Below are 26,197 nucleotides of genomic sequence, written 5' to 3' on the forward strand. Positions count from 1 at the left end.
TATACGTTAAATGTGGAGCTCCCTGACACTTAAAAGTTGTGGCATTTAATACAATGGCAGGCATAGGTTGTATCGACTACAGACTTCTAATTGGAGATTCCTTACCTTTCCCCCAGGAGTCAATCTGGAGCCAGAGATTTTTCTTCAAGTAGTACCCTTGTGCGCTATTAGGTGGCATCTTTCGACTCCGCTCTGTCATTGGCGATGTGGTCACCGGATATGACGTCGCGGGTTGTAAATGGGTGCCACCCTGGTGTGCTGATGTCAGTTCTTTTATTTCCAGTCTAACCTATGCGCAGATCCAGAGAGAGCTACCTTTAGTTGCTTTTTGACTGGCCTTTTGATTTTTTTTTGATTTTTTTTTTACTTTTGGTGCGTCAAGATGTCGACTTGTAAGACCTGCTTCAAGTCCTGCGACTCCTGTCACCACATGATGCTGGTGACGGATCCGCACCTGGTGTGTTTGTGGTGCTTGGAGTGCGACCACGACCTGAAGTCCTGCTTCAGCCTGCCGGGCCATGACCCCAAAGGCTTTGAAGGAGCGGTCCCTAAAGCTGCCCTCGGCCTGGCGTTCGGCTCTGCATCGCTCCTGGCCTCGGTTGAAAGAAAGGTCCCGAGACAGTTCGTGGAGCTATCACCACTCCTCGTCCCATTTAAAATTGATGGGTCATTTAGGTAAGTACAAGAAGTCGAAGAAGCACAAGCGTTCTTCGACTTCACCCAGTCGAGCGGATGGTGTCGCACGGGAGAAGGAGGGTCTTCACTCTAGGCTTTCCAGGTCGGCACCGCACCTCCCTGACTTTCTGGAAGCTGGAACCACCCCTACCCAATTAATTTAATTTTACGATTCCACGAGCCTCATTTTTGGGTAGTCTGGCTCTCTCTGTGAGCCTTTGGGCCCTGCAGGGTTGGAAGGGTCACCTTTGGGTTCCATGCTTACAGCTTCGGCCTCAGCTCCAAGGGCCAATCAGGATTCCACTTTCGGATCCGGACCGGCGTTGGTCATACCCTTGAGACCTTTCCCGACAACAGTTCTGGTGTTGACGCTTCTTACGTTGCCTGGGCCTGCGGGCAGCTTCCATCCTATACTAATAGCTGATTCCGACTTCAGCAGGGACCTTGGTTCCTGTATCAGATCCTCACCCTTATTCTTATAGGGATAGATTTGGTGAGAGTATGGAGGGGTCGCTGGACCCTTTAGAATTTCAGCTGGAAGACCTTAAGGATGGTGCTCAGGAACTGGGTGAAGCCAGTGGTCTGGATACCTCCCCTAACACGGGTATGCTTTCTTCCCCTACCATGGCTACAGAGGAGGGGGCGTACTGCTCCATGCTGGTGGGGAGAGCAGCTGAGGTTTTGGGCCTTGAACTGCCTTTGGTGGCTGTCAGGACCAATCTCCTGACTGAGGTGCTTCACCCTGGGGCTTCCACATCAGAACCCCTTTTGCCCTTTAATGAAGCCCTCAAGGATGTCCTGCTAAAGACCTGGTCCAAACCCAGCACTGGGGCTCTTAATAGGAAAAAAGCCCATGGCCTAAGCCTAATGACCCTGCTTTCCTGAACCAACACTCCACCCCCAAGAGCTTGGTCATCCAAGCCACGACATCCCATGGCATGTGCCCTTCCACTTCTCTTGATGCAGACTCAGAGGCTGGACCACCTTGGGAATAAGTGATTTTCTTCCTCCAGCCTAGCTTTGCAGTCCGTGAACACCGCTTGCCTTTTGGCCCATTACACCCTTATTTTATGGGATACGGTCGCGCAAGTGCTGCCACAGGTCCCGGAGGAGTTCCGGGCCATTCACTCCCAGGCTGTTACTTTTGTGAGAGATGCAGCCAAGTTCACAATTAGATGTGGGCTGGATACGACTGACTCTTTGGGCAGATGGGTTGCTTTGACGGTGGCCCTGAGGAGCCACACATGGTTATAGACATCTAGCTTTTCAGGGGATGTGCAATCCACTCTGATGGACATGCCCTTTGATGGCACCTGTCTTTTTGGAAACACAGCAGACTCTGTGCTTCAGCTCTTTAAGGAGTGCTGGGCTCCAGCCTGGTCCCTTGGCCTTTGCTGCTGCCATTGGCCCCCCTCGGTCTGCTTTTTGTCCTTTTTGTGGAAACGGAAGGAGAACCCAACCACGTCCGTTCCCCGCCAGCCTCCGCACCATGCATGCTGTTCAGGCTCTGCGTGGCTGAGGATGTGGGGTTCAGCATCTGCGTGGATCAGGGAGCCAGCAGTCCAGCCAGTCCACCACTTTTCCACTCAGCTGCAGCCTCCAAACCCTGCGTTACCCCACCAGGAACCAATTGGCAGCAGTATTTGCCATCACCTGCCCCCTGGAATACCATCACATCAGACAGGTGGGTTTGCAAAAAGTCTGAAGGGCCTACTCCCTCCCCTTCAAGACTACCCCTCCTGTCAAGCCGCCAGCATACGATGGGATGATGGAGAATCACCTGCACTTCTCTGCGAGGAGATTACGGCTTCTTGGCAAAGGGAGCCATTGCGAGTGTCCCTTTCCAGAAGTAGGTCATGGTGGTTGTTCCCACTTTTTTCAGGCGTCCAGCAAGGACAAGGGTCTCCACCCTATCCTCATCCTCTGGTTCCTCAATCTCTTCCTCTAGAAGGAGAATTTCAGAATGCTCACTCTGGCTGACGTCTTATCTGCCCTGGACCCAGGAGACTGTATGGTAGTGTTGGACTTGCAAGAAGCTTATTTCCATATTCCCGTCGTGCTTGCCCACAGACGTTAATTGTGGTTCATGGTCAATTCACTGTGCTCCACTTTGGCCTTAGCAGTGCCCCTTGGGTGTTTCACCAAAGTGATGGCAGTATTTGCAGTTCACCTGTGCAGGTTAGGGGTTTCAGTCTTCTCCTACCTCAACGACTGGTTGTTGATGGCAGGCTCACCCCAGGCTGTCTCCCACCTCCACATCCAGACAATGGGGGACCTCCTGTATTAGCTAGGGTTCACTTTAAACGTGCCGAAGTGGCACCTGACAACATCCAGATCTCAGAGGGAATGCGCAAGATCTGCAGTAAGGACTTTCGAACTGCGATTTGGTCAGAGGCAGAACCCTCTCTCTTGCCCAAGCAGATCTGACCATAGTGACAGATGCGTCTCTCCTGGGTTGGGGTGGCCACATGGGTGAGGTAGAGATCAGAGAAGTCTGGTCTCTGGTGGAGTCTGAGCTCTAAATCAACCTTTTGGAGCTTAGAGTGTTCAGACTGGCTTTGAAAACATTCCTTCTCACTCTCTCAAAGATAAAGTGGAACAGGTTTTCACAGAAAACACCACTGCCATGTGGGACTGCAACAAACAGGGTGGGGTTGGGTCATGGACCCTTTGTCAGGAGACTCTCCACCTTTGGACATGGCTGGAATATCAGGGCAAATGCCTGGTGGTTCAACATCTGGCAGGCTCTCTGGACGTCAGAGCAGACAAACACAGCCGCCCATGCCTGGTCGATCACAAATGGCATCTCCATCCGGAGGTAGAGCAAGGTCTCTTCCAGCAGTCGGGAGAGCCATAGTTAGATCTGTTCGCCTCTGCAGACAATGTGCAATGTCAGCTGTTTTGTGTGCTGTAGTTAGCCAGGCAGAACTCGCTCTGTGATGATTTTAGTCTCGAGTGGAACTCAGGCCTCCTTTTTGCCATTACCACTTCTTCCCAGACTTCTGAAGAAGATCAAGAATTACCATGCCCAAGTCTTTCTTGTGGCTCTAGACTTGGCACGAAGTGTATGCTGTCCTAAGCTCTTGAACATGGCCATCGATCCTCCGATCAGACTGCTCCTTCAGGAGGATCTTCTGTCGCAGCAGCAAGGGATGGTTCCTCACCCAAACCTGTTGAGTCTCCGCCTCCTTGCATGAAGATTGAGTGGTGACAGTTGACAGCTTCTGACCTTCCGCCCGAGATCTGTAACGTTATCTTGGCAGCCAGGCATCCCTCCACCAAAACTACATATGCCTGTCATTGGAACAGATTTGTGGCATGATGTACCGACAAGTCTGTTGACCCCCCTCTTTTTGAGGTTCTTTTGTTCTCTCTTTAGCCCAGCAGGGCTCTGCTGTAGGCACCTTTAAAGGGTTATGTGGCATTCTGTATGTAGAATGTACGTCACAGGAATCTCGTGACGGTAACTAAGGGTGATGTGACAGTTGAGAAGAGGGAGCTACGGAGAAGACGTCTGTTGGCTGGGGTGTTTCGTGTACCTCTTATCCTGAATAAACTAAAGCAGATTTAATCATGAAGAAGGTTTTATTCAACTTAATTTCATTGGCGATGAGGTAGAAGAATCCATCGGAGTTCCTTCCACAAGTGAGGCGTGAACACCCCAACACTACTATGGATTTGTAAAACCTGCGTAAGGGGCAGTTGGACTCACCTAGATCCTAAGTCTTCCTTAAGCAGCTGAGGTGAACTCTAAGAGCAAGTTATGAGATCACCGAGGTGCCTTTATTCTGCCGTTCGAACTCCTTTGGTGAAGGCAGCGTCTTGCAGCGTGGTACAATAGAGCCGCAGAGCCGCAGTGTGTGAAACACCTTCGGTGAAGGCGGTGGCAGAGCCGCAGTGTGTGGTGGCGCTTCAGTTAAGCAGCCGTTCGGGCTCCTTCGGTAAAGGCGGCGTCCTGCGGCGCGATATAACAGAGCCGCAGTGTGTGGCAGCACTTCAGTCAAGCACTGACTGGTGCTCTACTGCCCCGCTTTGTGATTGAGCGAGGAGTTGAGCAGCAGTCTCTCCAGAAGTCTCTTTCTCTCTAAGTTTCTTGAAAGTTGTTCCGGGTGCCAGATGGTGACGCGGCGGTGAGCAGGAAGCCCTGGGCGTTGTAGAAAAATGCTTCCTGGAGCTGAGGCCACAGTTCTTATGGCTGAAACCATCTTGAGCAAGCAGTAGTGTACTTTCATGACTGAAACTGTCTTGATCAAGGAAGTCTCTTGAACTTTGAAGGCTTTGAGTTCTCCAATCACTTACTAACCTATAATTTATAGAAGCCATTTGTGATGAAGGAGGAAACTCTTTAGTTTTAAAATACTGTATTGTTTTGAGTAGATTTATGTCTCACAAGGGGTAAAACATTATCTACAGATCCAATAATTAAGGGCGTGATATTTAGTAAAGTATTAGAGTTTTACAAGTATTAGTAATTTAAAAGGAGATATGAATATTTTATTTACTATTACCATTCAGTATGCAGAACGTGACATGTCCCCCATTTTTCTTACCTTCTCCTGGTGAACCACAGATTCCGTGGAAGAAATGGAAATTTGTATTTGCACATTATGCAAGGGTTTGTGGCACTTCGTTGAGTGCCGAACGCAAAATGTCACTTTTATTACTCTGCCTAGGGGCTGAAGGTCAGGAGGTTTTCGAGAATCTTCCTAAACTTTCTGTTGAAGATGCAGGTGAGCTCAATGGTTTTGAGATTTGTATCAAGAAACTTGATTTGCATTGCTTACCTAAAGTTTCCACAGTTTTAGAGAGGTATCACTTTGGGGAAAAGGGTTCAACACCCAGGTGAATCTGTTGAGGAGTACATCACAGTTCTAAGGAAATTAGCCTCATCATGTAGTTTTGGAGGTAATAAAGAAGAAAGGTTAAGAGACCAGTTCATGTTGGGCTGTAGCATTAAGAAAGCAAGAGAATCCTTTTGGAACAAAGATAACCCTTCTCTTAGTGAAGTAATTGTAATTGCTAAAATGCATGAACATAGTTCCGCCTGTGTGGAAGAAATTAAGAGGACAATTTTACTGAAAGAGAGTGTGATGTACACTTTGTTAGTCAAAGGAAGAGCCCACAAGAGAGAGTGAATCCTCAGAAAATGGTGAAGGAGAATTCAAAAGTCAATAAGGAGAAGGAAAACTTCCAAGGAAGGTGTTATAGGTGTGGAGAGATTGGTCATTATGCTAACATCAAAGGCTGTGTTGGATGGAAAGCCTCTTGTAAGAAGTGTGGCAAGAAAGGGCATGTTAATTCTTGCTGCAGGAGTGCAGACATTAAAAACAAGCATTTACAATGCAACGGGTCTCGCGTTTGGTCATGTTAGAGCTGATCGCGTTGTAAACTCCTAACCCGACTTTTCACCTATCGGGCAAAAGTGCATTTTGTAGATAACCCGAAAAAGTGAAATTAATTATGTAAAGCGCTCGACTTCTGCCAAGCGAGATCGAGCTTGTAAATGAGAGAAAAAGAAGTCCACGAGCCCTATGGAAAACGGCGAGCCTCGCATGTTTTCTGTACTTGGTCGCTGCGCTGGAGGAGGGCTAGCCACCGGAAAAGGCATGAAGTATGCGTGCCTTCGACTAATGGAAGCAAGCAGATTTTATTAGGCAAGCCCACGAACCAATAAAAAACACTGACGTGACGTTGACAGGGCTCCGAGCCCTTTTCTAAACACTAAAGCATCTCGCTGCGATACGCATGCGCGAGCGCATGCAACGCAGGCTCAACCCTAAAAAAGGGTTCAGGAAATAACTTTAGAGGATGATGATTTTTCAGAAGAATTTGTTTTACAGGTAAAAATGATATCAGTGGCCCAATAGAAATAGTACAAGTTGAGGGAGTACATATTCACATGATGATTGACTCTGGAGCAAAGATTACACTTATTCCTAGGGTTTTATTTGAAAAACACCTTAGAACATCGGTAAAACTTTTCAAACCAGACATTTCACCCAAAGGATATGGTGGAAAACCAATTAAGTTATTAGGTTACTTTGTTGGCTCAATTCAATTCAAAAATAGGTTTACAGCTGGGAAAGTCTATGTTTCTATGAGAGGAGATTCCCTCATTAGCTGGTTTCACCAGAGATATTTAAGAGTGTATCTTGACCCTAATGAATGTCCATCCGTAATATTGGAAAATGATGAGTGTATTGATACTGTGAAAGATGAAGAGTGTGGTGACATCACTATTAACAATCTGAGACCATCAAATGAGCAAGAATTTCCAGATCTTTTTCAAAACAAACTTGGATGTATGAAAGGTTATGTGCATAAAATTAAGATGAAGAAAGATGTCACACCTGTGGTCAGTAAAGTAAGAGGTGTACCTTTAATGGTCAAGGAAAAAATTAGGGCAGAATTAGATAAGCTAAAACAGAACGGCATTATCGAAGAAGTGGAAGCCACTGAATGGTTGGCCCCAGTAGTTATGGCTGTAAAGGCTAATGGTGAACCAAGGCTATGCATTGACTTGAGAGAATTAAACAAATGTATAGTAGTGGATCATTACCCTTTTGCCCATCATTAATGAAATGCTATCTTTATTAGGAAATGCAAAGTGCTTCTCTTCTATAGATTAAACTTCTGCCTACCACCAAATTACTTTACATAAAGACTCTCAAAATTTAACAGCATTCCTCACTCCTTTTGGTATCTACAAGTTTATCCGTATGCCGTTTGGCCTGGCTTCAGCCGCAGTTGTAGTTCAACGTGCCATGGAAAGACTACTAGAAGGACTGCAAGGAATCAAGATATATCAAGATGATATTCTAGTATATGGTAGGGATGGAAAAGAACGTAATGAGACTACGCAGAGTCCTTCAGAAACTGGAAGAGAGTGGTCTGACCTTAAAAGCAGAAAAATGTAAATTTAATCTTCATGAAATTGACTATCTTCGACACAAAATTTCTTCAAAGGGTATTGAACCCAAGAAAGAGTTGGTAGACACAATTGTTAATTTCTCCAGTCCATCCTCAAAAGACGAGGTGATAAAATTTCTTGGCATGCCAGAGTTTTACAGTAAATTCGTAGATCTTATTGCTAACAAAACTATATGTATGAGGGAATTAGTGAGGAGGGGTGTCACCTTTAAATGGAGTAATGAGTGTGAAAAGGAGTTTGTTTTAATGAAACAAAGTTTGAAATTTGCCTCTAGTTTACGTAGCTTTGAACCTGGGCATGATACAGTGATAATGTCTGATGCTATTGCCAAGGGCCTTGGGGCTGTTTAATACAAACGCATAATGGAGTTGAGAGAACAATACTCTTTTTATCGAGGTCTTTGAAGGGAGCAGAATTAAACTATTCTGTTATTGAAAAGGAAGCGTTAGCTGTGTTCTGGGCGGTGAATAAGCTAAGAAAGTTTGTATGGGGTAGCAAATTTTTGGTAAGAACGGACCATAAACCATTAAAAGAGATCTTTGAAAAAAAGGGTTTGGATGCTGTATCTGGTAGAATCAGCAAGTGGGTAGTAGCTTTGCAGGAATTCACGTTTGGTGTTCAGTACATTCCCGGGGTTGAAAACAACCTTGCAGATTGTTGTCCAAGGTTGTCGTAGTTTGGACTCTTGCTCTGAGCAAGACTGCTGGTCTCAGGATGACAGTACTTTCGTTTGTAGGTGACTAAGTCTCTTCCTACAACTATTTGTAACTGTTGTCCAAACCTTACCAGCTTACTAGCAGTACCTCACCAGAAACACAATAGTAAAAGGTGATTTGTAGCAGTCACTTACGCATGGACTCAAAGTACAATATCTCAGGGTTGTCGTGGTTAAACGGAAATTACCCTTTTCTCACAGATTTATTATGTCTCATACAAACAGAGGCAATAACACAGATGCAGTAAAGTTATAATAGTTTTTATTCAACATAACTGCAATTTGTGATAAGTTGCATGAACTGCAATGATTAAGATAATGAATATACCAAGCAACAGTATTGTGAAGAGGAGAGTCATTGTTATAAAGACCCCCACCATTATGCAATATATGAAAGAAATATATGTATATGTAAAAGATGGAATAAGCCCTAATACCCTAAGGAGAGTAGGTCTAACCTCCTACCTAAAAAAGAAGAGTTGGGTTCGTTAAACCTAATCTGCCAAAGCCGTGTCCATGAGAGGAGCCCCCAACCCTCGTTACCTTGGAATGAGGTCTCTATTTCAGACTCCGCAGGGACACGAAGACTGGGTCAGTGTCAAGATGACTGCAGCATCGGTATCAGCGATGGTGGCGATGCCCTCTGGTCGGAATCCCTCTGATTATCTGTCTAAAAGTGTGTTGTATTTATACAGATCTACAAGGTCCCCTGACATAAGTGTTATTCATAACAATAGATAACAGGCATGCTTGGGACGGCAATTAATATCAACAATCCCTCGAAAGTATAGAGAGGGAAAATCCTTAAGTGTGAATGCCTACTGTATGTTTGTCTTTCGTGCTTGATCTTGACGCCTTGGCGCAGTGACACTGATAATAGAACCCATAACAAGTGGCCTAACTATAAACAAGGCAGCCATTTTAAAGGAAATAAATAATTAAATGGACTAAGCCAGAGCAAGCTAAGTAGGTTAAAAGTCACTGGGTGACGGGGGCACGAGTTTACAAGCCTACGGCTAAGCGAACTCCTGTTAACCCATTAAAACAAACTAGGATTCACTACACCCTCCCCATTGCCGTAACAGGTATGATGAAGGTAAAGAAACCCAATCGCTAAAAAGCTGCTACTGAACTAAAAAGCCAAAAAACTTAATCATAAAATAAATGCTGTGTTATAAAATTCGTTTAAAAAACATTTCAGAGACTTTAATATCAACCATGACAAGTATAGCAAACTTTTAGTATAATTGCTAATTTATTAGAATCGGGAACTGGCAAGCGAATTCATCAAATTATGTGCTATATGCAGGATCTTGAAGAATGTCATCGAAGTCACCATTCAAGGATCTTAAAAATGAGTCAACATCGTCTGAAGTGAAATTGAGAGCTGGACGGACAAACGGATCCACAGAGCAGAAGTGAGCCATAGTCATCGGTGTATCGACACTCGCTGCAGTGTCCTCATCCATGTTAGATCGTATAACAGAAGGCTCATAGGTGGCCTCGCGGAGCAACCTCAGTCTCAAGGGGCATGACCGTGTATGAACCCTCATCGGGGACATCAGCAGTTCGTGGTCCACAGGAGATGTCGGTGCAACAGCAAGACAGACCATAGGCAGATGTTCAAAGAGACACCATATGCAGCGGAACACCGGTTGTACGCACCACAGTAAAGGCCGGAATGACAATGACCAGTCAAGTTCCAGTTCCACCAGCAAAGGTGTACCGAAGATTCGAACCATGCGTTCACGGCACAGCGGTGTTGACGGGAGCGGCTCCATTGCTCTGTGTCGCTGGAAAAAAACAACCACGTGAATCAGAAAAAATAGCAGTAGTAGTCCGCCAATTAAAGCCAAAATAATTGGAAAGCCACCAAACACACTGGAAAAGAGAGAATGGATGGCTGATGGGATGACTCCGAAGACAGTCTGGAAGATGGACACGAAACCAGACCCGACAGCCTTAAAGAAATGAACAATCCCAGTTGTGCTTGAAGCATTGAATATTCTGGACACCAACTCTCCAAAGTGTTTGGGGAAATCGGTATTTAAAAGGGATTGTATCTCGGCTGATGATCTCGCAACCTGGAGAGCATAAGTCTCTTTTGCGGATGTCAAGGGGACCTGTTTTTGAAACAATAGCGCCTTCAGTCTACTCAACTTGTCATAGTTCACATTAATAGTATCAATGTGGGGCCACATTTCAGATACTTGTATCTCTCATGTGGGGGGAAACAAAACATGGCCACAACACGTAACGACCTTCGTGACTGAGATTGCGTAGGCAATTCCAGGTCGCAAGCCGCAACAGCTGTCATCGCTCAGAAGAACATAACTCCCATTAGAAAGTACATGAAACACTGAACGAATCAAGGGGACGGGAGTACCCTTCAGAAAACAGGCCAAATTTGCGACCCCGCATTGCAAAGACCGTGAAGAGACACCTGTTTGCATACATGGAATGACGAACAGTAGTCTCACATTCACTTCCGCTAAGAAAGACCTCCTGTTCGCCGTTCAGACATCGGTACTCAAAGGGCAACACCCACTCTTCCGTAAATAAAGCTATCTCCTAGCCGTTCATATCGTCCCACTGCAAGATGTTTCAGGCAGCTTGAGAAACGAAACGTTGAAAAAGGTAAATTAATAATGCCGTGTAAGAGCCAGATAGTTGAAGGACTCTCTGCTACCGTGAAGGGCAACTTATCTAATTTTTCAACTTGAAGCAAGGTGAAACGAGCCTCCCTTTTAGCCATTGTCTCTTGTTCCCTGGAAAAATTTAAAGCAGGGAATAGTTCACTCCCAATAATGTATTTCCATGGAATGTGGCCACTTCTTAGCGTCTGTAATGCCCAACTCAGCTGCATGATGGAACGCAGCTGTGTTTGCCCATGATATAACCGAGACAAATCAGTCTGAGTGATATCAATAGCAGATGACACTATATTCGACAGGGAATAAATCCTGTTGGATAGCGTGTTCATGCCATTGTCGACAACAGCCAATGTTTTTTCCAAATTCTCTTTATCAAGTTGCCGTAAACGTGCAGCAGCCTCAATTTGAGAAAGTTTCCAAATTTCATTATACATGGCATATAAAAACCGTTTCGAGCGTTGTTTTCTAGGACCTAATAGGAAATCTTGTAGGTCTATACTGTCAGAAAGAGTATTCAGGTGTTGTTTCACAGCTGTTAAGGTGTTCGTTTGTACCCATTGTTGGCACAGATTGCCCACACTATATGTTGTAATTATACCAGCATGCTGACCTGACAAAAAGCGAGGGTCTGGTCTATGAATGGAAAAAACCCCTGAAGAGTTCAAAAAACGCCTTTGACACTCATCAGTATCGGTGGGCCATACCAACCATCCCCCAGGACTGGAAAGTGAAGAATTATAGTCACCAGCCTTAACCAATGCATCTAGCCTTTCCTCAGAAACATTTAGAAAGTGTTGCCAATCTTTAAATTTTGTCGGTGTAGGAATACTGGGCGTGTTGAGATCCTTAATTTTTGCTAATCCCAGACATGATGTCTGCTCAACAGTGTCAATCAAAAAAATCATTTGCACAGGAATTAAGCAAGCTCGAAACAAAGCCTCCCTACCCTGTGTCTGCCAATCTTGCGTCCCCCATACACTCTTCAAATCGATAGTGTTCTTCCAATATTCATAACCCTCAATCGAAAGTTGTGAAACAAAGGGATCTGAATAAATCAGTTTTGTATCTGTTAGCAATAGTTTTCTAATGTGTGTCATTGGTAATTTAAAATAATAAGATTCAGCTTTCTTTGTATCATGCCCAGAAAAGTATGTGAATTTGTCACTGTAATACTTTGGACTCCCCACCCGTGGTGTTGAACAATGTTCCCATTGGGTGTAGTTAAAAAGAGGCCTATATCTAGTTGCACGGTGCAGGTAGTGATGTCCCTAATTATTATAGCAGAACATTTCACCATTATTCATTGTAAAATCATATACGTCATCACTTCCAAAAGCGGAGTAGTCCTTCATTTCAGTTAGCATGGAATCAACTGTTTGGACATCCCAATCATCAGAGACAACATTAGGTGTAATAACATCAGACATAGAAATTTTGAACACGTATGGTATTTGAATTATCTTCGTAGGCCCGTATATATCGAACTGAACTTTGTCCCAAACAATCCCATCAGAAATTGGAATAGCTGTAATATTGACAGGGGACAAATTACGTCGGACCTTATGTGATGAATGATGTGGTGTTAAAATTACATCAACAGGCTCCACTGAGGAGCGATCAGCAATATAGTGACCATTAATTAGTCAAAAGAGAACAGTCACAAAACCAATCCATAAAAACAATGCAATAAATGTCAAACAGAACCAGAGATAGTTCCATGGATATATCAAAGAGTTCTTTTTAAGCCATCGATAGAACTTGCTACCTCTGGAAAGTTTGTCAGTCTCAGTTGAGGATGAATCTGAAGAAAAATCATCAATGTCCACAAAATAGCCAGAGGAAGTCTCCGCAAACACAGGACTCATCGAATTCCCATCCACCGTTCGTGGAGGTTCATGATAGATGACGTTACCAGTCGTGGAAGTGTTCGTGTAAAATACAGCCAAATCCTGTAGCGGTGTGTTCTCCGAAGTTGTTACAGGAACCAACAAAAGTTCATTTTCCGCCCTCCCCATGGTCGAGGAAGTGTCTGGAACAGCAGCTGACATAGTTGCATAGTCAGTAGCAGCGATGGTCATCCTACTATGTAGAGGGATGTCCTGTTGGGTAGTGAAAGGGGATCGGGAACCACCCAAGGGACCTCCTGGTCTACTGTGAAGAATCGGCCACATGGTGTAATTTGATGTCATCAATGGAGATGAATCTGTTTGATTTGGAACCAGACAATGGCAGAAGGATGACAGTCCTGGTGCCTTTTATCCCCAAGACCGGTACAGGTGCTCTGTATGCTGGACCAAACTCTTTTTTCACAGCGATCTTCTCACAAACCAGATCCCCAACGTTAGGAATCCAGCCAGTCGAAGTTTTCGCCAAATTCCTTATTCCCAAGGTGGCAGCGCTTGCAGATGATTTATCATTACGGAATTGTTGAAGCTCCTGTAAAACAGCGAGACGTTCTTTTATGTCAAATGGTGTTTCTGCTGCCAGCATACCAGGGGCATCAAGATCGGGAACATACATAGTTGTCACAAAGAGAACCTCATATGGAGACTTTCCCCCCAAGGACCGTCTTGGCAGATTATTCAGTGCTCTCTGGACCCCATATAGGGGATGTAACCAACTGCGGCCTGAACCTAATACTCGATCTGTTAAGGACTGCTTTAGATCACGATTCCGCCTCTCCACGACCGAATTTCCCTCGGGATGGTATGGTGAGGAGTAATGGAGTTCAACACCCATCGTCCTCATGGTGTCCCTGAAAGCCTCAGAGGCAAATGCAGGGCCCTGGTCCGAATGGAATGCTGCAACCGCATATGTACCGATAAAGGTCAGCAAATCTTTTATAACAGTCCGGGCGTCAGCCGACCGCTGTGGCCATACCCACAGGAATCTAGAACAGGAATCTACAGCCACTAAAATGTATTTGTATGCACCATCAGGTTGCAAAGGACCACAATGGTCCAGGTACACACAATGGAGTGGTTTGTCTGACACTAAGAGAGATGTCTGCGGAGGGCTTCTGATATTCGAGCCCTTAATCTGCTGACAAATGTCACAGCAAAGGACATACTGTTTAGTCCGTCTGCATAGACCAGGCCACCAGTACCGTTGTTGTAGAATGGTGATAGTGGCCTGTATACCAGCATGTGCAGAGGCGACACCCTCATGTGCAGCTGTAATCAGTTCCAATCTTTGGTCTTCATTTGGGATCACTCGATCACCAACATCAGGAATTGTTGCAAAAGCAACATTCTGGGCACTGATATGATAGGTATAGTTCGTAGGGTATCCTTTCGGAAGTGTCCTGCCTGCAGCCGAGGCTTTAACGGCAATCAGTATTTCATTATCCAACCTCGTCCGAGAACGAGTCACTGCAGCCACAGAAGCCGTAGCTACTGATGCTTTGGCTGCTTCGTCAGCCAATGTATTACCGGCAACATTCCTACACGTTGGTGCCCTAATGTATGAGCTACATGGACACATGGCAGCTTATCCTTAAGATCAGCCACCCTTCCCCACAGCATTTTGTGTTTAATGGTGTTCCCTTTAGAATCTCTAAACCCGTTCAGTTTCCAATGATTAAGGTATTCATTGTATGACTGGACGCAATAATACGAATCACAGACAATCAAAGTCTGTGTTCCTGGCCCTGAATGTTCGAGCGCTAGAAGAAGAGCCTTAAGCTCGGCCAACTGGGCTGTGCAGTCCCCTAAGGTCTGAGTGTAGGTATTATGAGGATGGAAAACTCCGTCTTCCATTACCCCGCACACGGCTGCACAAGCCGCTGAGTATTGATGTTTAGTACCCACAGCCGGTTGTGCCGATCCGTCAGTATAAATGATTGTATCATAACTGTCTATTGGCAATATGTGTAAGGGAGCGGGGTACTCCTGTTCATACTGGAGAAATTCCTGTGTCTGAAGTCTTGGGTCAAACACATAATCAACATCAGTGGCGGTCAGAGACGTTGCCCATTGAATCCAGCGTGGATGCAATGCCTTAGCGTTTGGAACGCTCGCTTTAGTGACAGCCTCTAAGGCCGGAACCGGGGAGACAACAACAATGCGTTTCCCCCGGGCAAGCGGTCTCTCCTTTATGACGGCCATCTGAACTGCCGTCAGAATTTTTTCAGTAGGAGCAAAACGTTTCTCTGCATTGGAGTACAAATGTGATTTGTATGCTATTGGCACCGTGTCACCCTCATTAAAGGTGACATAGGTAAATCCTAGGGAACCAGCTATTATTCTGATGACCAAATTTGTTTTATTGTCCCGTGTGTACAAGTGTCTAGCTTCCAGCATGTCTCGTTGTATGTCCCTTAGGATGTGTGTGTGTTCAATTGTCCATCGCCTGCTAGAATAATTGGGCTGAATTAAGTCATATAATGGCTTTACGCGTTCAGCATAATCTGGAATGTATGTTCTGCCAAAATTAAAGAAACCCAGTAATGACTGCAATTTCTTAAGCGTGCTCGGAGGCTGTAGCTGAGCACACTTCTCTAGGAAGTGCGGGGCCAGGCTCTTCCCCTCGTTTGATAGCTCATATCCTAGGAACAATACACTAAGAAAGGCAATCCTGCTTTTCATAAAATTAAATTTATATCCGTAGGCAGCAAATCCCAGAATTATCCGATCGACCCCTGCAAGATGAATGTCAAGGGTGTCATCAGTGAGATAGATATCATCCACATATGATAATGCCTCGGAATCAAGCTCGTGCAAGAATAATGTGACACGGGCCGAAAACAGTCCTGGGCTGTTCTTATAACCTTGGGGTAAACGACAAAAGCGTTTCTGAGAACCAAAGGAAAATGCACTTATGTCTCTACTTTAATGTGCTAAATTCTGGCAGAAAAAAACATTAGATATATCCAATGTAGTTTTGTATTTTTTACGCACTATATTATTAATTAGCGCTGTGCTGTGTGAATTTTGTATAGCATAAGTGTGTGCATGACTATTCAAGTGCCTATAATCAACCACTATTCTATATGAATGATCAGGTTTCGCAACGGGAAATAGCGGATTATTCATTGCCGATATACAGGGCTCAATTACTCCCTGATATTCAAGTTGTGACAGTATCTCCGTCACTGGAGCTTTTGCTTCATGTTTAACAGGGTATTGTGGCTGCGGGTGCGGTGTAGACCGAACGGGAATAACATGACAAGGAGAGTCCTTGTCCCATCCTACATGATTACGGTATAATGTAGGTGCCTGCGCTAAAGCCCATTCAGCAGCATAGGCTTGTTTGTCTGCCTCCGGAACAAGATCGGAGAAAGAAGGCAAAATGACATCTTCCCCATGTGGGAGCTTGCGGACATGTTCAGGTGGCCAGTCTCTCTCGGCCAACAGGATATCACTAGTAAGTTCATCCCAGAATATTACACTAATAACACGTTCCACGTCTCCCTCTATCTGAATTGTTAAATCAAAAACCCGATCGGGTGGGAGAACGCGGCCATCCGCCGTTTCAACTGCGATGTAATCGCTAGTTGCTGTCGCATCCAGATGATCTTTCAGACTCTGGCGACATATCGTGACCTCTGCCGCGCTGTCCAACAGAGTCACTGCCCACCTCTTGTTCCTCAACAGTGTTCTCAATACTACCGGCATTTTTAATGGTCAGTGCAGCCACTTTCTTCTTTTTAAATTGTGGCTTTTGTTGAGGAGTCTTCTTCTTTTTTAACAGTAGACTGTGGCGAGTCTTTCTTTTCTTTCACGTATTCCGGACGTCGATCTTGACGGCCCCCTCTCTCGCTACGTCTATCCGGTGCGTCCTGAAAGGAACGAGAAGGACGTGAATCAGTATATCTGTCTGGAGTTCTAATGTTATCCCTATTTCTGAGATTATATCTCCTGTCGGAGTACTCCGGATGAGGAGAATCAGCTCTTTTGTTTCTCCTATCTTTTAAATCTTTTTGTTTGTCCCAGCGCTTCTTAGAGCCCTCTTGTGCCTGCTTCGTACCTTCCTTATGGGTGGTATTTGGTAATTCCAATTTTTTAGGTTTGGCTCCCAAACCGATCCCGTCCTATACTAGTATAGGTCTCGGATATTATTCTCGGCAGCTGTCTCTCTTGTTCCATATTTGGAGTTTCCCGGAGACGCTGGCGTATTGCCAGGGCCACCGCTTCCCCTTTAATATTATTAGTATTATCGAGGAGACGGCATCAAAGTTACGCATCAATTTCATCCCCAGATCCAGGGCCGGTGCAGCCCCATGTTCATTTTGTATTTGTTTTAACACTTCCGGTAAATTGGCAAGTGTAGGGGTACCATGTGTGGTAGTATAAACAGCAGCGAAGACTGTACCCCATGTGGCACATTCATCCACCGAGGGAACCATCCCAAACGGCAAGCACATAGTGAGCAATCTATGTTTGTCCTGTGGCCCCGTATGGGGGAACACAGCTTCCAGCTGATTTGTTTTCTGGGCAATCCAGAACGGTATTTTTTCCTGTTCCGTGGGCACTTTACCCATAATGGTATGCACTATTTGTGGATTAATCCCGGTAGCTAATTGATATCCACCAGCTACTGGCGGTGCTGGACGCGCTGGGGTAGTATTCAATGTTCGCATCACGAACTGAACCAATCGTCTATAAAATGCCACTAATTCATTATATAATATTCGTAAATCTGCGATCGGCATATTCTGGATGCCTGGGTGAGGTGTATATGTGGCAAACATAGGCCATGTAGGTCCCTCATTACTTAAAGGACCTAGCCTCACCCGTCTTAGTACATGTGGTAGGGCGCCTTCAAACCAGTTCTGGTGTTCTTGATATGTGAGCGATATTTCATGATACTGGTATGCTTCGTATCTTAAGGGCACGTCCGCAATGTCATATGTGTGAAATTTGTGCGTCCATTGGTCAGCCTCAGGAAAGGCAACCCAACAGTAAAATGTTTCTGTTTGGTAGGCTTCACTCGCTTCTACAATCAGAATAACATCCCCGCCCTCTTCCGTAAGGCCATGCGCTATTAAATGTTGTGTAAGTGCATTTCTAGCATTTGCAGGAATGTCTATGGTATTGGCCATATTTGTTTTAGAGAAACGTAACACCAAAATAGGGGAAGTTTTTCCTTTTGTGAGTTCGAGCTCGAACAACCTACAGCCTAATCAGGTGTTACCTGTTTGGCTGAGGAGGATTCTCCCAAAGACCACGGACGTCTCCGTATAATGGTACTGAGGGTACCTGTTGTCTGTGAGACAGTGATAGTCAGGGTATCCATAAATTAGTGCCTAAACACCATCGTTGGTGGCGCCATGTCGTAGTTTGGACTCTTGCTCTGAGTAAGACTGCTGGTCTCAGGATGACAGTACTTTCGTTTGTAGGTGACTAAGGGGGTCATTCTGACCCTGGCGGCCGGTGACCGCCAGGGTCACCGACCACGGGAGCACCGCCAACAGGCTGGCGGTGCTCCCGAGGGCATTCTGACCGCGGCGGTTCAGCCGCGGCCAGAAAGGGTAAACCGGCGGTCTCCCGCCGGTTTACCACTGCCCTTGTGAATCCTCCATGGCTGCGGAGCGCGCTCCGCAGCCATGGGGATTCTGACACCCCCTACCGCCATCCTGTTCCTGGCGGGTCTCCCGCCAGGAACAGGATGGCGGTAGGGGGTGCTGCGGGGCCCCTAGGGGCCCCTGCAGTGCCCATGCCCATGGCATGGGCACTGCAGGGGCCCCCGTAAGAGGGCCCCGCAAAGTATTTCAGTGTCTGCTAAGCAGACACTGAAATACGCGACGTGTGCAACTGCACCCGTCGCACCCCTGCAACTACGCCGGCTCAATTCTGAGCCGGCGTCCTCGTTGCAGGGGCATTTCCTCTGGGCCGGCAGGCGCTCTTTTGGAGAGCGCCCGCCGGCCCAGAGGAAATGTCTGAATGGCCGCCGCGGTCTTTTGACCGCGGTGCGGTCATTCAGCGGCGGTACCTTGGCGGACGGCCTCTACCGTCCGCCAAGGTCAAAATGACCCCCTAAGTCTCTTCCTACAACTATTTGTAACTGTTGTCCAAACCTTACCGGCTTACTAGCAGTACCTCACCAGAAACACAATAGTAAAAGGTGATTTGTAGCAGTCGCTTACGCATGGACTCAAAGTACAATATCTCAGGGTTGTCGTGGTTAAACGGAAATTACCCTTTTCTCACAGATTTATTATGTCTCATACAAAGGCAATAACACAGATGCAGTAAAGTTATAGTAGTTTTTATTCAACATAACTGCAATTTGTGATAAGTTGCATGAACTGCAATGATTAAGATAATGAATATACCAAGCAACAGTATTGTGAAGAGGAGAGTCATTGTTATAAAGACCCCCACCATTATGCAATATATGAAAGAAATATATGTATATGTAAAAGATGGAATAAGCCCTAATACCCTAAGGAGAGTAGGTCTAACCTCCTACCTAACAAAGAAGAGCTGGGTTCGTTAAACCTAATCTGCCAAAGCCGTGTCCATGAGAGGAGCCCCCAACCCTCGTTACCTTGGAATGAGGTCTCTATTTCAGACTCCGCAGGGACACGAAGACTGGGTCAGTGTCAAGATGACTGCAGCATCGGTATCAGCGATGGTGGCGTTGCCCTCTGGTCGGAATCCCTCTGATTATCTGTCTAAAAGTGTGCTGTATTTATACAGATCTACAAGGTCCCCTGACATAAGTGTTATTCATAACAATAGATAACAGGCGTGCTTGGGACGGCAATTAATATCAACAATCCCTCGAAAGTATAGAGAGGGAAAATCCCTAAGTGTGAATGCCTACTGTATGTTTGTCTTTCGTGCTTGATCTTGACGCCTTGGCGCAGTGACACTGATAATAGAACCCATAACAAGTGGCCTAACTATAAACAAGGCCGCCATTTTAAAGGAAATAAATAATTAAATGTACTAAGCCAGAGCAAGCTAAGTAGGTTAAAAGTCACTGGGTGACGGGGGCACGAGTTTACAAGCCTACGGCTAAGCGAACTCCTGTTAACCCGTTAAAACAAACTAGGATTCACTACAAGGTTAGTAAGTGACGTTTCGGAAACTGAAGATGTTTCCATGTATGGTAGTGATGATTTTGATGTACGTGTGATCAGGGATGGTATAATTAAGGAGAGTGAGTGGGTGGAGTTAATCAGTGATGAAGTTTTACAGAAAGTTCTTAAAAAAATCAGAAGTGGATGGGATGGTACTGAAAAGAATGATCAGCAATTATGCGTATTCTGGAGAGTCAGAGATGAATTGTCAACTCATGGTGATCTCATATTGAGAGGAACTAGGCTTGTTCCGCCAGCGAAGTTGAGAGATGAGTTAATCTCCATAGCTCATGAGAGCCATCCTGGCATTTCCAAAATGAAAGAAAGGTTGAGGCTCATGTATTGGTGGCCAGGTATGGATGTGTTAATCAAAAGATGTGTTAGGGAGTGTGCAGAGTGTTCCAAGGCTGACCAGACTTTAACTTGTAGAATCCAACACATGAAAGTGAGGGATCTACCAAAAGAACCTTGGCAAGAAATTTCATTAGACATTTTGGGTCCGATTAGGCATTCCGGCTCTGATAAATATGTAATCGTGTTAATGGATATGTATTCAAGGTGGCCTGAAATCAGAATTACTACCTCTGAGGAAACATGTGATGAGATAGGCTTACATGGTGTGGCACACCTAAAAAAAATTTGTAGTCCATAGAAAATTCTACAATTTCGAGTATCAACTTTTAATACAAGTTCAAAAAGTCCATTTAATGCTTTACATATTCGCTCCTCATAGGTATAAACATATCTCCAAAATGGTACAATTCAAACCGGTACAATTCAAGCCAACACGTGTTTCGTCTTGGGAACAAAAGCTGCTACGTGAAAAACGGAGAGGCGAGTACGCTAGTCTTCGGCTGAGTGATATTGTAAGACCGACAGGAAACGCGAGTACGCGATTATTCCAGCTAGCGTCTGGAACCCGGAAGTCCAAATAAACACAAAATCAGTAACATAGAAAACGGACTACCCGGCAAAAAACGAAGGCATCATCATAAAACTAAACAAAAGACTCACATTAATACTAAATGCAAAATATCTTGATAATGCCTCAGAAGAAAACCCCAATGTTAATGATCTAGACTGCTTATTTAAACTCACGACTTGAACAAGACTGATATAAACACTAGCATTCAAATTAGATGATAATCCAAGATGCCCCTACAAATACTGAAAGCAATCGAATCATCCTATTAAATGGATAACCTCACCAACTCTAATATATCAATTCAAGGGGCATAATTACCCAAATTGAATAATCGCAGGTTTAGAATAGAGATTTTTAGAGATAAAAAGATTTTTATATAAAATATGTGTGTTAATTTGGTGATGGAGCCCGATCGAATAGTCCCCGTTAAATAAACAGGAAATGAATTGAACCCCCGACGACTTCGTTGAAAGATTTTGATTAGTAACTGAAACAATGCAAATCTGTTAACAACAGAGAGAATAAAAAACAAAAAACACAAATGTATAACATACAGCACATTCAATTGACACATAGAATAACACATGACAACAATATTGATTAAATGATCAATAACATCAATGCCTAGGTAACCCATTTCTTTGATTATTCTACAAGGAGGAATTCCAACTCCCTATCAGTATTAAGACCTAACTCAACGGCCTTTAATCTCATAATCCAGAGTGCCTCTCTTTGTCTCATGTGATGAGATAGGCTTTCGCAATGATATTTTTGACAGAGAAAGGTTTCCATCCTCTATACTCACAGATAATGGTGTACAATTGGTCTCACAGGACATGGAACGCTTCCTGAGTGAAAGGGGCATTAGATATAAGAAAACTTCTCTTTACCATCCTGAGACCAATGGTATGGTGGAGAGGTTAAATAGAGTAATAAAGGAAACTATCCAAATGGCTTTAGCAAACAATAAATGTTGGAAGGAGGAAGTGTCATGTAAGATCAGGATTTATCGGTTGACTCCTCATTCTATTACGGGCTTTTCACCTTTTGAGTTATTCAGAAGGAGAAAACCTAACACGTTGGTGTGTCCCTCGTGGGTGAATGACAAAGTTGGTTCAAAATCTGAAACTTTATGTAATGATAAGCAGAAATGTTTGAAAGAACTTAAGAAAGTTTCTGGAAGAAAGATCAGATTTGATAAGTGGAGAGCAGTGAAGAAAGTGGTGATTCGAGTAGGTGATTTTGTCAGAGTAAAAAATCCTCGCTTTGGTCTTTCAAGAGAACATTCAAAATTTTCTATTCCTCTCAAAGTTAAGAAAGTTCTGGGACATGCTGTAAGACCTGAAGATCACAAAGTGTGGAATATTGGGAGAGTGGTCAAAGTAAAAACTGCATGTGGAGAAAATAAATCTGAGGGAGATGGTGTAGAGGGAAAACATGGTAATGTTGACAATCACTTTATACCAAGGAAATCTTCAAGAATTATCAAACGCCCTAAAGTTTTAGATGGCTTTGTTTAGTATTTATGCCTCTTTATTTTATGTGTTCTTATATGTTTATATGTTGTCATTTTACTTAGGTGTTAGTGTTACATTTCTTCTTTTGTTGATGAAGGGAGGGAGATGTGTGGCATTCTGTATGTAGAATGTACGTCACAGGAATCTCATGACGGTAACTAAGGGTGATGTGACAGTTGAGAAGAGGGAGCTACGGAGAAGATGTCTGTTGGCTGGGGTGTTTCGTGTACCTCTTATCCTGAATAAACTAAAGCGGTTTTAATCATGAAGAAGGTTTAATTCAACTTCATTTCAGGTTACTTTTCTGCCATCTCAGCTCACCTCCAATTACCTGACCTACCCTCCCTGTTTAAATCCGTCATTGTTGGATGACTTCTTTAGGGCATTACCCACCTCTTTCCTCTTTCCTTGTTCAAAATGCCTCAATGGGACTTGAACTTAGTTCTTACCTATCTAATGTGCGCTCCTTTTGAGCCGCTTCACAATGGTCTACTTCGCACGCTTACTTTGAAAACAGTCTTCCTCATAGCTATCACCTTTGCCCACAGAGTGAGTGAGTTGCAGGCTGTTTCTTTGAAGCCACCTTTCATCTCCATTCACCCTGCCAGGGTGGTGCTTCGTACTTGGGCTTCTTTTCTGCCTAAAGTGGTCACACCCCTTCATGTAGGCCTACTTTTAACGTGCCCCCACACACCCCCACACACACACACACATCCTTGTGAAGGAGAAGAGAGACTCCACCATCTGGACCCAAAACGAGCACTGGCGTTGTATCTTGATCGTATCAAAGAGTTCCGGGTGGATGTTCAACTCTTTGGGTTATGTGGGTGCAAAGAAAGGTCAGGCAGTGCACAAGAGAGCCATCTCTAGATGCGTGGTTCTCTGCATTAAAATGTGCTACGCATTGGCAAGAAGCAGCTCCTAGAGGGCTTGCATGCTCATTCTGCCATAGGAACAGCTGCAACTACTGCAATAGCACAGGGAGTTTCATTCCTGGACATCTTCCAGGCAGTAGCATGGGCGTCCTTTCAAACATTTACAAACCGCTCCTGTCTGGACAGTCAGTTCTGAAGGGATAGGTACTTTGCCCGTTTGGTCCTGCAGGACTTCTTAGTGCAATCTTGGTTCGCAGGCCCACCTCCGGGGATGCTATTGCTTGGGTATCTATTCTAAGTTAAGGAATCTGTAACTAGAAGTCTCTATCAGATGAACAAGTTACTTTCCTTCGGTAACCAATTATCTGGTAGAAACATATTCTAGTTGCAGATTCCTTACTGACCCACCTGTCCTCCCCGCTCTGCAAACTGATTTCTAAGTAAGGGACTTCCCTTTCAGAGCCCCTAGTTCTGGTGCACCAGTCAGTGTTCTTTATGGCTCCGCGCTTCTGGCATGGAAAGTCGTGAAAACAAATTGATGTAGCTCGCTGGCCTGGTGCCTATACATGACCCGCAACGACATATCCAGCGACCACGACACCAGCAACTAATGCGGAGTCGATGGACTCCATCCAACGGTGCACAAGGGTACAGCTCAAAGAAAAAATCTCTGTATCCAGACTGATGCCTGGAGGAAATTCTAAGGTAAGAAATCCACAACTAGAATATGTCTCTACCACATAATTTGTTATCGAAGGTAAGTAACTTGTTCTTCTCATATTATAGAATTAGTATAGTGTGTGACACAAAGTGATGTCTGATGCCAATATGAGACTAGTTCAAAGCGAGAATGTTATGACGTTTTCATCACAAACGAATCTCATTCAGAAAAAATGTGACATTTTGGAAAATGGTGAAAACTTCCCACATTTCACACAACATGAATTTCAGGAATTATGCAACTTTATACTAATGTAACATAGGTGTCACACATGCAGAGATGCCTTACTTTGCATCTCACTGTTTATTTCAAGCTCTGGTTCTGTATACTTCAAAGACTATTAGTGTTTGACGAAGCTTAAAACATTCATTCTGTTTTTTTCTTTTTTTATGTGTTAGCCAAGTAACTATCGAGAACATCTTTTTTCTGACACAAACGATGACATTGCAAGCAACGGCAGTGAAAAGAGCTGGATTTTAGAGCACAAGAAAACCGTATCAAAATCTGCTGATTATACTCGAAAAAAGCCAAGGACTAGAAGTAGGGCAAAAGGTAAGAAGGAGACTGTATTGTTTGTGCAACAGACTGAGCATCAGAAGCATTTGAAACAATATTAGTGCGCTTTTTATCGGTGTGTGTTGGTTCGCGGGGTAGTAGTGCACTGCAGGCATGCAGAGTAAATGATTAAACTCCTAGTGACCGGGGATAAATTGATTTATGTGGCCTGGGCTTGCTAAAATAGGTCTCTTGGACGCTGTTTCCCTTTCAAACACCCACAATCTAGATGGTTATTTGGGAGCCTTTTTACCCTAGTGCAACAGAAGACTCTAAATGTTGGTCCATTCGAACAGCTAGGTGAATATTTAGGTCCTCATTTAGTGATAGGTGGATGAGGCGCATCTGCAAAAACATCTGTAGATGATCAAATAACTAATCATCTTGCCTCCCCTCCTCATTTAAATATGGGGAAATTGTCTGTTTCCAGTGGTGGAACCTCAGCCAACTCTGCTGCCTGAAACATTTAGATGGAGGCCCCTCCACCAGAGGGCTACTGGCTATACATTGGGGAAAAGCCCTTCCGGTTTTAGAGTGGGCTTTCTGACACCATTTTCTCCCCCTTTATGACTGAATTGTAAATCAAGGAGATCACAAGGTGAAACAAGCATTTTCAAAGCAAGGGGTCTCGCGTTTGCTCGTGTTAGCTATTAGCGTGGTAAATTCATAAATTGACTTTTCTTGCCACATAAATTGAAAATGAAAAGTAAAACAGTTGACATAAGCAAGGCAATTCAAAGCGCCACAGCAGCGATTAGCAAGGGCGCAAAGGAGAGACGCAAAAGGAAAAAAGTTTGCTTGCAAACTTATTGGCAAACGTGCAATTATCCATGTAACACAGTCGGTCCCCAAGGAGGTAACAAATCCACCCCAAGGAGGGACAAACGTAAAGCATTTAGAAGTGTTATCAAACGATTTTTGAAAGTCAAGTCCAAAAATGAGTGAATGTGATAGGTGTGAGGCAAGTGTGGTTAAAAGCTCACATAAATACCAACACCTCAGAAAAGCAGTGCTTGCGTGCTGCTACGCTTGACCTAAAAAGAGCACCCCACCTCCGCTCTCATAAGTGTTTTTTTTGTTTGTTTTTTTTATTTCAAAAACTGTCTCATTGTGGTTGATAATTTTTTTTTTTTTTTTAAACAGCAGCCTCTGATTCAGTAGTGATCTCTGGATATTGCAAGCAAGTCACTGTTGCAAATGACCCCTTCAGTCTGATCCTCTACAATCTCTGCTTATAACTCTCTGCATGAATCACCAACTAAGCCTGATTGCTACACAGAAAGAGGCTGTACGTTTGCTTTTTGGATGCAAGGATCGTAAAATGGCTCCTGCTGATGCGCCTAGCTTTTTTGTTCTATTCAGATTTGCGGACAATTTCTGACCTCCCTAAAAACGTTTCTGGAGGCCAGTTTAATATTGGGTTGATAGAGGAGTAAACATCCGTTTACCAGTGTTATTCAAAGCAGATTTTGTCCCCAAGAAGTGCAAAGGTCCACTCTTCATGTTGGGCTTTCAAGGCCCATTGAGTGTGGAAAGTTCTCGATTCACCTTGATGATTAGAGTTCTCCGAACGAACACATGATACGTAAACATCAATGGAA

General features: G+C 44.4%; 1 protein-coding gene across 1 annotated transcript in view; it reads left to right on the top strand.

Annotated features, from left to right (window-relative positions):
• The window catches only part of LOC138283088 (synaptonemal complex protein 2-like), a 413,718-nt gene extending 389,060 nt beyond the window's left edge, over positions 1-24,658 (top strand). The window contains exon 16 of the mRNA XM_069221232.1: positions 24,440-24,658. Coding sequence (XP_069077333.1) covers positions 24,440-24,658 — 219 coding nt within the window. The remainder of the gene's footprint in view (positions 1-24,439) is intronic.
• Positions 24,659-26,197: the final 1,539 nt, after the last annotated feature.

This window comes from Pleurodeles waltl, chromosome 2_2 (assembly GCF_031143425.1).
Source record: "Pleurodeles waltl isolate 20211129_DDA chromosome 2_2, aPleWal1.hap1.20221129, whole genome shotgun sequence".
Lineage (NCBI taxonomy): Eukaryota > Metazoa > Chordata > Amphibia > Caudata > Salamandridae > Pleurodeles > Pleurodeles waltl.